A 14,243-nucleotide genomic window follows, 5' to 3' on the forward strand; every position below is an offset into this window, starting at 1 on the left:
CCCAGTTGGAGAGTATTACCCTGGTGTAGCAGGAAGTGATCATGTAGCAAGGCCTGCTCTCCAGGTGATGTGTTGTCCTCTTGCACTGAGGACAAGACTCCCAGGGCTACTGCCTAGGAGGGATGGGTTAGGTTGGCCATCATAGTTGGTGATTCGATTATTAGAAATGTAGTTACCTGTGTGGCTGGTGGTCATAAGGACCGCCTGGTAACTTGCCTGTCTGGTGCGAAGGAGGAGGACCTCATGCATCACCTAGATAGGATTATAGACAGTCCTGGGGAGGAGCTGGCTGTTGTGGTACATGTTGGCATCAACGACATAAGAAAATGTTGGAGGGAGGTTCTGGAAGTCAAATTTAGTATTTTACGTAGAAAGCTGAAATTTGAACCTCCAGGGTGGTATTCTCTGAAATGCTCCCTGTTCCACGTGCAGGTCCCCAGAGGCAGGCAGATCTCTGAAGTCTTAATGTGTGGATGAGACGATGATGCAGGGAAGAGGGATTTAGCTTTGTAAAGAATGGGAGAACCTCTTGGAGAAGAGGGAGATTATTCTGAAAAGACAGGCTCCACCTTAACCAGAATGGAACCAGGTTGCTGGCACTAACTTTCAAAGAGGAAATAGAACAGTTTTTAAACTAGAACAAGAGGGAAAGCCAACAGTCATTCAGCAGTGCATGGTTCAGAGGAATGTATCTTTGAAGGATACTAATGAAACTGGAAAGTTAGGGCATCCCAACAGTTTCCAATAAAAGCAAAAGTAGCCCATGTGCCTATAAGTAAATAATCACCTGACCTAAAAAATTCCAAATTATCCATATCAACTGAAAAGAAGGTTATTAATAAAAAATAAAAAACGCACTTTGAAATGTCTGTATGCCAATGCCAGAAGTACGATAGGAGAGTTAGAATGTATAGCAGGGAATGATGAGATAGACTTAATTGGCATCTCAGAGACCTGATGGAAGGAAGATAACCAATGAGACAGTAATATATTAGGGTACAAATTATACCACAATAATAAGAAGGATCAGCTTGGTGGGAGTGTGGCATTTTATGTCCAGGAGGGTATAGAGTCCAACAGGATAAAGATCATACAAGAAACTAAATGCTCAGTAAAATCTATATGGGTAGAAATCCCTTGGGTAAGGGTTTAGTGATAGTATAATCTTATCGTCCACCTACCCAAAATGATCAGACAGATGATGAAATGGTAAGAGAGATCAGAAAAGCTAATCAATTTGGTAGTGCAGTAATAATGGGAGATTTCAATTACCCAAAATCAAGAAAGAGTCAAAAAATTACCCAAACAAGCGAGCAAGCCAAACAAAACCATTGGGAACTACAAATTTATATCTTAATGAAGCCTAAATACCAAAATGAAGGTGTCAGCAAGCCAGACATTATATGTTTCAAAGGAAACCAAACGGTCTTCTCAGTCATTCACCTTCATAAAAATCACTTTATTATACTAACCAAAAAATCTTCAAAAATTTTTTTTCAAAATATATATATTTTTTAATTTTTTAATTTTTATCCCCAGTCCATAGAGTATGTTCAATAGCAATCCCTTAAGTACTTGTTATAAAAAGCAGCCCATATGAAGGTGAATGATTGGTTTTAGAATAAGGTGAATGACTGATAGTTTAGATTTCAATTACCCCAATATTGATTGGGTAAATGTAACATCAGGACATGCTAGAAACATAAAATTCCTGGATGGAATAAACAATTGCTTCATGGAGCAATTGGTTCAGGAACTAAAGAGAGAGGGAGCTACTTTAGATGTAATTCTTAGTGGAACACAGAATTTGGTGAGAGAGGTAACAGTGGTGAGGCCACTTGGCAATAGTGATCATTACATGATCAAATTTGAACTGACGACTGGAAGGGGAACAATATGTAAATCTAAAGCTCTAAAACAATTTTCAAAAGGGAAACTTTGATAAAATGAAGAAAATAGTTAGAAAATAACTGAAAGGTGCAGCTGCAAAGATTAAAAGTGTACAATAGGCATGGACATTGTTAAAAAAAAATACAATCTTAGAAGCACAGTCCAAATGTATTCAATGCATTAAGAAAGGTGGGATGAAGGCAAAACGATTAACGGCATGTTTAAAAGGTGAGGTGAAAGAGGCTATTTTAGCCAAAAAAACATCCTTCAAAAATTGGAAGAAGAATCCATCTGAAAAAAAATAGGAAAAAGCATAAGTATTGTCAAGTTAAGTGTAAAACATTGATAAGGCAGGCTAAGAGAGAATTTGAAATGAAGTTGGCAAAAACTCATAATAAGAACTTTTTAAAATATATCCGAAGCAAGAAACCTATGAGGGAGTCAGTTGGATTATTAGATGACCGAGGGGTTAAAGGGGCTCTTAGGGAAGATAAGGCCATTGCAGAAAGACTAAATTAATTATTTGCTTCTGTGTTTACTAATGAGGATGCAGGGGAGATACCAGTTCCAGAGATAGTTTTCAAGGGAGATGATTCAGATGAAATGAACCAAATCACTGTGAACCTGGAAGATGTAGTAGGCCAGATTGGCAAACTGAAGAGTAGCTAATCACCTGGACCAGGATTATGAAAGAACTCAAAAATGAAATTTCAGATCTATTAATTAAAATTTGTAACCTATCATTAAAATCATCCATTGTACCTGAAGACTGGAGGGTGGCCAATGTAACCCCAATATTTAAGAAGGGCTCCAGTGGCGATCCAGGAAACTACACACCAGTTAGCCTGACTTGAGGTCCAGGAAAAATAGTGGAAACAGTTATAAAGATCAAAATCACAGAGCATATAGAAAGACATGGAATAGAACACAGTCAGCATGGATTTACCCAAAGCAAGTCTTGCCTCACGTATCTGCTTCATTATTTTGAAGGGGTCAATAAACATATGGTGCTTTATGATGTGAGAGGGTACTAGTAAAATTTACAGTGATCTCTGCATTCAACAGTGAGGATAGGTAACTGTTTTATTATTGCATTGAATAACATTGAGAGGTATAAAAAGAATGGAAGAGTAGCCTAGTGGTTAGAGCAGCGGGCTAGGATCCAAGAGACCAGGGTTCGAGTCCCGCTGTCACTCCTTGTCACTCCTTGTGACCTTGGGCAAGTCACTTTACCCTCCATTGCCTCAGGTACAAACAGATTGTAAGCCCTCTGGGGATAGGGAAATACCTACAATACCTGAATGTAATCCACTTTGAAGTGCTGAAAAAAGTGCAAAAAGCAGAATATAAAAAATCTAAATAAATAAATAAAGGTGAACCGGTAGATGTGGTGTATTTGGATTATCAGAAGGTGTTTGACAAAGTCCCTCATGAGAGGCTTTTAAGAAAATTAAAAAATCATGGGATAGGAGGCGATGTCCTTTTGTAGATTAGAAACTGGTTAAAAGACAGGAAAGAGAGTAGGATTAAATGGTCAATTTTCTCAGTGGAAAAGAGTAAACAGTGGAGTGCCTCAGAATTCTGTACTTGGACCGGTGCTTTTCAATATATTTATAAATGATCGGGAAAGGAATGCGTCAAATGAGGTAATCAGATTTGCAGATGATACAAAATTATTCAGAGTAGTTAAATCACAAGCAGATTGTGATAAATTGCAGAAGGACCTTGCAAGATTGGGCATCCAAATGGCAGATGAAATTTAATGTGGACAAGTGCAAGGTGATGCATATAAGGAAAAATAATCCATGCTGTAGTTACACGATGTTAGGTTCCATATTAGGAGCTACCACCCAGTAAAAAGATATAGGCCCCTCTAGGGCCCATCATATTATTTTTGGGTTACCTTCCATATTAGAGAATGAAAAAAATAGAACATATAACATTTTTTCCCAACCAAACTGTTTTCCTCATGCATTAGTATCTCAATATATTGCAGGGTTTTTTTGTTGAAGACAACCCTTAGCTAGGAAATCCACTTGTGTTTCAAGGTGAACCTGCTTGTCATCAGAGAAAGTGAAATTGCTTACCTGTAACAAGTGTCTAATTTGTTACCATTCTTCTACATGGAACAGTGTCAACAGCTTTACTGAAGTCCAGATAGGCCACATTCACTGCTCTTCCCCAATTCACTATTTTTATCATCTCAACAAAGGACTGATCAGGTTTGACAAGATGTTCCCTTAAAGGTGAATTTTAAAAGCCTAGTGCATGCCAAAAGCGAGTGATACGTGTACAAGTCAGGCCAGCGCACACCAAGCGGATTTTAAAATTGCCTGGATGTGTGCGTACTTGCTGCTACGCGCACAAATGGAGATTTTAAAAAGGGGGTGGGGAGTGGGCATGGTCTGTGCAGTGCATGAGTATTCCTGGATTTTAACTTGAAATTAGCACATAAATACTTACACTCACAGGCACATGCCGGGATCCCCTGCTGTGTAACTTTACTTCTGCTATGGATGACATGTAAGTTATAAAATAAACAGATCAGCAAGGTTTTAAGGGTTGGGACTAATGGGGGGAAAGGAGGCTATTAAATTAGGGCAGTCTGGAAGTCCTATTCCTTACCTGGGCAAACTGGGAACAAACTGGGAAAACCGGTAATGGCCTTGACCCGTGCATCTTTTAAAATCTCCCCACTTACGTGGTAGAAGCGGCATTTGCACTCATGGGAGTGCATCCACTCAATGTCAGGCTATTTTATAACATGCGCACATATACAAGCATACTTTATAAAATGGCTGCGTCCCTGGGCATGGGCCAACAAACACGCACATGTCTGTTTAAAAGTTACCATCCCTGTGAACCCATACTGTTTAGAAATCTGAAATCTACTCTCATCAAGGTACTGCACATTTTTTTCTTTTGCTCAATACAACAATGAATCTGATGCTTTGAATGCCAGTGTCCCTCCAAACACAAACACTTAAGTGATCGCAGTACCTGACATTTTGACAGCTCCTTGGGTTTTTGCTCCTCTGCTGTGGTGCTTTCAATCCCACTATCTATGCCAGGGGTAGAGGTCATCTCATACCTCTCATCTTCCACTGCACAGAGCCAGTCCTTTGCCTTCAGGGACTGATCCACAGTCAGGGTCCCTTCTGCCAGAAGTTCTGTGAAGAGCTGGTAAGCAGCATCAGTGCATTTTCTGTAGTGGGCACACTCTGCCAACAATTGATTCTTGCCATCTTCAGAAAGGGGCCGCCTTGCATTCTTGGAGGGGTCAGATCGGTAAATGATCCGGGTCTCAGAACGGTGTCGTTGTTCCAATGCCCTCTGTAGATTCCTTATTTGGAGCTCTAGGTCTTTCACATTCTCTACTTCGCCTCTGTAGTTCACAGTGATCTTGTTCTTGATATTTTGAGCCCTGCTAGCATAGTTTAGTGTATTTAAGCTCTCATCAAAGTCAGATGACGAAGGGTTGAGGCAAGCAATCATGACGGTCTTGGCATTACCACCAAGGGAATCCTTCAGGATCCTAAAGTACAAGGCATGTTAGATCAAATAAATCAAGTTGTACTGGCAATATCAAATCATCATATAGCTGACATCTTTATTTTAATGAAATCACTTTATTTTCCATCTGAGTCATCCTCAGAGACTACAAAAGAACCAAATTCCCAAGTATGAAATTTCACAGTTTAATTTACTTGATGGATTGCATTTCTTCCATGAGAATTCAAGGCAATGTAGAATGAAAAGATAAAACCTTTAACCCTAAGAAATTTCAGTTTTAGGACTAAAAACCATAATCCCTATCATTAGAATTTCAGCAGGCTTGAAAGTTTGTGATATGCCAGAACATTAAAGTACAATATCAGAAAATGTTTCAGTGTTAACTATTGTGAGTTTGATATTCAAAGGCTTTTTCCACTAACTTTTGAAGTTGGATAACAAGAGATAGTGCCAGAGGTGCTTTGGAGGCAGGGCTAAACTTTAGCTTGTGAGCGCAGATATTGACTCTCCAGCTAAAGTTACATGAGTAAGTCTGGTAGTAAAATATCTATCCCAAAGTTATATGGGTAAAATTGTGTAACTTTATCCAGATATTGAGTGGCAAATTTATTTGGGCAAGTGTCCTGCAGAAAACCCATATAAAGTAACATGCATAACTTTACCCATATAACTGGCTCTCTGAATATGAACTACAGACCTCTTTATAATTTACTTACAAACTCTTTGCATTCAGATTCTCTTATTGCAGTTTGTCTCAAGGTAAATAGCAACAATTGTTCCGACACATACAGTATTGCCAATATAAGTCTAGGTCACCAAGAAATGTTAAACCAGTCCTGGTTTGCTATCCCCAATCCCAATGCAATCTGTAGGACAGAAAACAAGACTGCACTGTGATAAATTAGATACTCAGGACTGGATTAACATCTTATGGTGACCTGGAATCAGAGTGGCAACAATGTACACATCACCTCACACACACACTCTCTCCTCCACCTCTGAGTCTAATAAGTTTAACATTTTCTGTTTCAGAATACAGATTTCATAGACGATGAGAGTAACAGCTTGTCTGTTTTCATTTTCCCAGCTCAAAAACTAGCAACACATGTTTTTCCAAATGTGAATCTTAACAAAAGCATGAGGCATTCTTTTGAAACATTCCAGATGTACTGCCTGTACCATGATAACTACACACAAGCACTGCTTGTTACTCAGTCTACTAGGGGGCATGTAAATACTGCCAAACAAAAAGAACTCTAGATATTTATTTACCTAGCAGTTTATTTCTTGGGAAGACAACTCACACATTACGCCTTCAACCAAAACTCCCTGGGGAGTCCCTCCCCTTCCACTTCTAAACCGCCTCCTATCTAGTCCAGCACAACATTGCTACCGAATCACATACTTCCACTCTTTGGAAGTTAAAACATAAAAATAACTTCAAAATAAAATAAAAGTTACTAATGTGTAGCAGGCATTCTCCGAGGACACCAGGATATAAATCCTCACAGATGGATGATGTCATCAGACGGAGCCTAGCTGGTAAAGCTAACTTTATAGCTTCTGAACTTTCAGTGCTCTACTGAGCATGAGCAGGCCATGTCCCAGAAGGAGGCTGTCACATGGGGGTCTTCTCAGTTCTTTAATTTAATTAAATAAAGAAGCTAACTCCTAGGGCAGGTGGGTGGCTTCTGTGAGGCCTTATAACCCGCTGTACTCTGAGAATACCTGTTACAGTAAGTAACTTTCTTTTCTCCAAGGACAAGCAAGATGTGAAATTCCTCACAGGTGGGGAATCCCTAACTAGAGGCTGCCTTCAAACAAAAGGGGGGAAAATACCACAAGAAGAATGCCAAAGAGCAGAACAATGTTTTTGTTGGAAAAAGGTCATTTATACACTGTTTAGTTTGAAAAGCAACCTGGAAATAAAAATAATGGACCCTAGGGGGAATGGAGTTAGATTCTAAGGGAGAAATTACTTACCTGATAATTTTGTTTTCCTTAGTGTAGATAGATGGATTCAGGATCAGTGAGTTTATGCTCCTCTACCAGCAGATGGAGACGGAGCAAGCTGCCGTCACAGTATACATAACCCTGCAGTGACCCCAGCCTGCCCGTATTCTCTTCAAAAGCAACTGTGGACAGAGTAGCAAAAAACTTGATTATAATCATGATTAAAAACAGGTAACCCGAAGTGTACACAACCAACCATAAACATTGAACTCACATAAGATTCTAGGTACCCCAAGCTAGGAATTGGATGAACACTGACCAGTAATCCCTTGGGATCCAGAGCCCCACAGGACGACTATTGACACACTCATGCATTAGCCGAGGGAAGCTAAGTCCATCTATCTACACTAAGGAAAACAAAATTATCAGGTAAGTAATTTCTCCATTTCCTAGCGAATAGACAGATGGACTCAGGACCAGCGAAATGTACCAAAGCTACTCCCCAACAGGGTGGGAGGCTGCCCGCAGTCCAGTCAACAATGCACGTACAAAGGCTGCATCCTCTCGGGCCTGCACATCCAGACGATAAAACCTGGAAAAAGTGTGTAAGGAGGACCACGTTGCACCTCGGCAGACATTGACGGGAGACAACAAACTAACCTCTGCCCATGACACTGCCTGAGCCCTAGTGGAATGAGCCCTAACCTGAGTAGGCAACAGCTTTCCAGCATCCACATATGCTTAATCCAATGAGCTATGGCAGCCTGCAAAGCCGGAGAGAGCCCTGCTTACTCCCACCATGGAGAACAAACAGGCAATCCATCTTTTGAAAAGATTCAGAGACCTCCAGATACCACACGACAAGACGATTAACATCCAAGGAGCGCAAAAGGCGAAACACTTCTGCATCCATGATCTTATTTGGGGATGGCAAGGAGATGGACTGATTCAAATGAAAGTCCGAGACTACCTTGGGCAAGAAGGATGAAACAGTATACAGCTGTAACACCCCCCGAACGAATGGCTCCCGGCAAGACAATGCCTGCAGCTCAGAAATTCGTCGTGTAGAACATATAGCCACCCAGAATATAGTCTTCAAAGTCAACAACTGTAAGGAAAGGCTACACAGTGGATGGAATGTAGAGCCCGCTAAAATGTCCAACACCAAATTAAGTCTCCACAAGGGAAGCGGTAACCTCAAGGGAGGCCTAAGATGCTTCACTCACTTCAAAAAACAAGCCATAGCAGGATGTGATGACAAGGAAACACCATTCACCAAGCCTCTGAAACAGGCAAGAGCCGCAACCTGCACCTTCAAGGAATTAAGGGCTAAGCCCTTTATTCAATCCATCCTGCAAAAATCCAGAATGAGAGAGATCTTAACTGAACAAGGAAAAACATCCCACTCCTCACACCAGGCCTCAAAAACTCTCCAAACCTGCACATAAGCCAAGGAAGTGGAGAACTTGCGAGCGCGGCAAGTGGCAATCATCACAGAGGAATAACCATGCTTTAACAGGCGAGGCCTATCAAGGGCCAAATCATAAGACATAAACAAGTCGGATTCCCGTGAAGAACCGGTCCCTGCTGAAGCAGAGCCAAGTGCGGCTGAAGACAAAGGGGGGCCTCCACCAGGAGTCATCGCAAATCCACATACCATGGACGCCTGGGCCAGTCCGGCGCCTCTAAGATTGAATTTGCAAGATTGAAGGTCCCTGTGGCCTTCAATCTTGCAAATTATCCTGCCCAGCCAGGACCATGGAGGAAAAGCATAAGGCAATCTGTCTTCTGGCCAGACCTATACGAGAGCGTCTATTCCCAGGGACCATGGATCTCTCCTGCGACTGTAGAAGCAAGGAACCTTCGCAATTCAAGAAATAATCAGCAGGTCTAGAAACGGAGGGCCCCAGTGATCCACACTCAGCTGAAACGCCTCAGCTGACAACACCCACTCTCCACTGTCCCTGCTCAGAAAGTCCGCTCTTATGTTGTCTTTTCCTGCAATATGAGAACATAAGAACATGCCATACTGGGTCAGACCAAGGGTCCATCAAGCCTAGCATCCTGTTTCCAACAGTGGCCAATCCAGGCCATAAGAACCTGGCAAGTACCCAAAAACTAAGTCTATTCCATGTTACTGTTGCTAGTAATAGCAGTGGCTATTTTCTAAGTCAACTTAATTAATAGCAGGTAATGGTCTTCTCCTCCAAGAACTTATCCAATCCTTTTTTAAAACACAGCTATACTAACTGCACTAACCACATCTTCTGGAAACAAATTCCACAGTTTAATTGTGCATTGAGTGAAAAAGAACTTTCTCCGAATAGTTTTAAATGTGCCACATGCTAACTTCATGGAGTGCCCCTTAGTCCTTCTATTATCCAAAAGATTAAATAACCAATTCATATTTACTCGTTCTAGTCCTCTCATGATTTAAAAAACCTCTATCATATCCCCCCCCCCCCCCCCCACCAGCCGTCTCTTCTCCAAGCTGAAAAGTCCTAACCTCTTTAGTCTTTCCTCAGAGGGGAGCTGTTCCATCCCCTTTATCATTTTGGTCGCCTTTCTCTGTACCTTCGCCATTGCAACTATATCTTTTTAGAGATATGGTGACCAGAATTGTACACAGTATTCAAGGTGCGGTCTCACCATGGAGTGATACAGAGGCACTATGACATTTTCCGTTTTATTCACCATTCCGTTTCTAATAATTCCCAACATTCTGTTTGCTTTTTTGACTGCCGCAGCACACTGAACTGACGATTTCAATGTGTTATCCACTATGACGCCTAGATCTCTTTCTTGGGTGGTAGCTCCTAATATGGAACCTAACATTGTGTAATTATAGCATGGGTCATTTTCCCCTATATGCATCACCTTGCACTTATCCACATTAAATTTCATCCGCCATTTGGATGCCCAATTTTCCAGTCTCAGAAGGTCTTCCTGCAATTTATCACAATCTGCTTGTGGTTTAACTACTCTGAACAATTTTGTATCATCTGCAAATTTGATTACCTCACTTGTTGTATTTCTTTCCAGATCATTTATTAATATATTGAACTTGAAAAGTACAGGTCCCAATACAGATCCCTGAGGCACTCCACTGCCCACTCCCTTCCACTGAGAAAATTGTCCATTTAATCCTATTCTCTGTTTCCTGTCTTTTAGCCAGTTTGTAATCCACAAAAGGACATTGCCACCTATCCCATGACTTTTTACTTTTCCTAGAAGCCTCTCATGAGGAACTTTGTCAAACGCCTTCTGAAAATCCAAATACACTACATCTACCGGTTCACCTTTATCTACATGTTTATTAACTCCTTCAAAAAAGTGAAGCAGATTTGTGAGGCAAGACCTGCCTTGGGTAAAGCCATGCTGACTTTGTTCCATTAAACTATGTCTTTCTATATGTTCTGTCATTTTGATATTTAGAACACTTTCCACTATTTTTCCTGGCACTGAAGTCAGGTTAACTGGTCTGTAGTTTCCCAGATCACCCCTGGAGCCCTTTTTAAATATTGGGGTTACATTAGCCACCCTCCAGTCTTCAGGTACAATGGATGATTTTAATGATAGTTTACAAATTTTTACTACTAGGTCTGAAATTTCATTTTTTAGTTCCTTCAGAACCCTGGGGTGTATACCATCCAGTCCAGGTGATTTACTACTCTTCAGTTTGTCAATCAGGCCTACATTATCTTCTCGGTTCACTGTGATTTGGTTCAGTCCATCTGAATCGTTACCCATGAAAACTTTCTCCGGTATGGGTATCTCCCCAACATCCTCTTCAGTAAACACCGAAGCAAAGAAATAGTTTAATTTTTCCGCAATGGCCTTATCTTCTCTAAGTACCCCTTTAACAACTCGATCATTTAACGGTCTAACTGACTTCCTCACAGACTTTTCTGCTTTGGATATATTTTTTAAAGTTTTTACTATGAGTTTTTGCCTCTACGGCCAACTTCTTTTCAAATTCTCTCTTAGCCTGTCTTATTAATGTCTTACATTTAACTTGCCAACGCTTATGCATTATCCTATTTTCTTCTGTTGGATCCTTCTTCCAATTTTTGAATGAAGATCTTTTAGCTAAAATAGCTTCTTTCACCTCACCGTTTAACCATGCTGGTAATTGTTTTGCCTTCCTTCCACCTTTCTTAATGTGTGGAATACTTCTGGATTGTGCTTCTAGGATGGTATTTTTTTTTTTTTTTTTTTTTTTTTAACAATGACCATGCCTCTTGCACACTTTTTACCTTTTTAGTTGCTCCTTTCAGTTTTTTTCTAACTATTTTTCTCATTTTATCAAAGTTTCCCTTTTGAAAATTTAGCACGAGAGCAGTGGATTTGCTTACTGTCCCCCTTCCAGTCATTAATTCAAATTTGATCATATTATGGTCACTATTGCCAAGCGGCCCCACCACCATTACCTCTCTCATCAAATCCTGTGCTCCACTGAGAATTAGATCTAAAATTGCTCCCTCTCTCGTCGGTTTCTAAACCACGTGCTCTATAAAACTGTCATTTATTCCAACCAGGAACTTTATTTCTCTAGCATGTCCCAATGATACAAACAGTCTAACTTCTATTAGTCAGCCAGAGATACTCACTATTCTCTTGATTAACAAAAGTTGGAACCTAATCAAACCAAATCACACTACCTTAACACCTTTCCAAGGTGAGTAACTGAACTGAACTTTTCAACCTTTTTCCTTAGGTATACACTGCTCCTAGCTTATTTCAAGCTTCTGGCTACCTTTTTTTTTTTTTTTTTTTAATACACAAAACCTAACTTCTGCTTCTTAGCTGCCTTATAGACTATTAAAAATAAACACACAAACTACTGCTTATTAGCTGCCTTACTGACTGACCGAGATCTATCTATAGATGACCTTCCTTCCATTCCATCAGCTGATCTATTTCCTGCAACACTTTCTGGCTCTTGGTTCCTCTCTGGCAATTGATTTAGGCTACCACTGTCGCGTTGTCAGACATCACGCAAACCGCTTCATTCCGCAGACTGTGACTGAACTGCAAGCATGCCAGCCTTACCACCCAAGCCTCTAGGCGATTGATGTTCCAGCGGGACTCTTCGGCATTCCAGTACCCCTGGGCTGTTAACACCAGACAGAGAGCCCCCCAACTGTGGAGGCTCACATCTGTTGTGAGTACCAACCAGGCTGGAAAGGACAAGAGACCTCCCTTTGGAAGCTGAGTTAGCTGACCAATTTCACAACCAGAGTTGACGCCTGGCCACCATCACCAAAGCCACTCTTTTGGCTGAGGTCCAGACCAAATCACAGCCTGCGTCTGCTAAAAAGGTGGCAGCAGGCTCCATAACTGCTCTGGAATACCCTCCAGACTCATCAACCTCCTGAGAGAGAAGTAGACAAGACTCACCACTAGAGTGCAACAGGAGGCAATCTGTAAATTCATCACCACTGCCTCAAAGGCTTGCTTAAGAATAGTCTTAATCCTTCTATCATGTACATCCTTCAAGGCTGCTTCTCCCTTTACAGGGATAGCCATCCTCTTAGACACAGCACATAATAGAGCATCCACTTTGGGACAACGTAAATGCTCTTTCATAGCCGGATCCAAGAGGTACAGGCCTTCCAATATCCAACCCTCTTTAAAATTTGACTCTGGGGCATCCCGTTCCAGATCAGTCAATTCCTGGATGGCATCTATCACTGGGAAAATACAAGAGGCTTTATGTAAGGAAAACAAAATGGGATTCTTCCTCGGCTCTGACATAGCATCTGAACTAGGAATGCCCAGTTGTTTCAAGGTCTGAGAAATCAGGGCCGGCAGTTCATCTCCATGAAAGAACTGCAACATGGTTCGATATGGTTCCAGCCCTGGAGGAATGTCCCCCATCATACAGGGAATCAGGATCTAACTCATCATCAGTGCCATCCAAATTCCTGTCGGGAACATCTGCAGGGAGCCGGGGCAAGCCCCAGCATTTAAGCATAGGACTGGAAGAGGGAGGAGCCATCGGCTGAGGGTCCGACCAGACAGAAATGGGGGAAGTGGAGAACTACCTGAAGAAAGGCTTGTAAGCCTTGAAAAAATTCCACCTAAGAAAAAGCAGCTGGGTCCAGTCAAGCCCAGAAGGAACTGGAGCTGGTCCCTACAGAACTGCTCTCACCAGTGGAGGAGCCAGTCAAGGGCGAACCAAGATCTGGTGCCCCCCCCAGTCAAGGCCATGATCAACTCATCATCAGAATGGGAAGAGCCAGGCTTAGCAAAATCCGAGGAAGACAACTCTCCCTGAGCATCTGAGCAGTGCTGACCCAGGTTAGAAGCCAGATCAAGCTGAGAGGCTTTAATATGATAGGCAACACAAATAGGAAGACGCTTAGGTTTCTTGTTTACAGGCACCATCGCTGCAGTAAACGTGTATCAGAATGGCTCGCACTCAAAAATGAAATGTGCCCAAAAAATAATCACCTAAAAGAAAGTGCGGCAAGGTGCACACACACAACCTGTGCGCCAAGTTAAGTGCATTAAAAAGTTTGTGCGCGTAAAAAGCGTGCCCAAAAACCCAAGTGCACAATGCATGCACAGAATCAACACACTATGCACACCGACGGCCTACAGAGGGCAGCATAACACTCACAAGAGCGCATGAAAACAGCTGCCACAGCCTACCAAGTGGCATGCAAGAAAAAACCCTAAGTGCAGGGCCTAGCTCATCAGAGGCCACTCAACCCGCCAGGCTGCCCAGTTCCCCAACACCAACGGGAGCAGGAACGAAGGTTGGCACGATGCACTAAGAACAGAGACCAGAGGAAGTCCTGAAATTCCTCTAATGATATCTGATTCAGGTAAAACATTTTTTTTTTAAACCTTACCTGAGCTCAGCGCTTACCAGCTGAGTA

At 41.7% G+C, this 14,243-nt stretch overlaps 1 protein-coding gene across 1 annotated transcript in view; it reads right to left on the minus strand.

Moving 5' to 3' along the window:
• The window catches only part of KIF7 (kinesin family member 7), a 170,744-nt gene that overhangs the window by 121,120 nt on the left and 35,381 nt on the right, over positions 1-14,243 (minus strand). Inside the window, exon 4 of the mRNA XM_029609223.1 lies at positions 4,891-5,425. Within this exon, the coding sequence (XP_029465083.1) occupies positions 4,891-5,425 (535 nt within the window). The remainder of the gene's footprint in view (positions 1-4,890; positions 5,426-14,243) is intronic.

Source organism: Rhinatrema bivittatum, chromosome 7 (assembly GCF_901001135.1).
Source record: "Rhinatrema bivittatum chromosome 7, aRhiBiv1.1, whole genome shotgun sequence".
NCBI classification, from domain to species: domain Eukaryota; kingdom Metazoa; phylum Chordata; class Amphibia; order Gymnophiona; family Rhinatrematidae; genus Rhinatrema; species Rhinatrema bivittatum.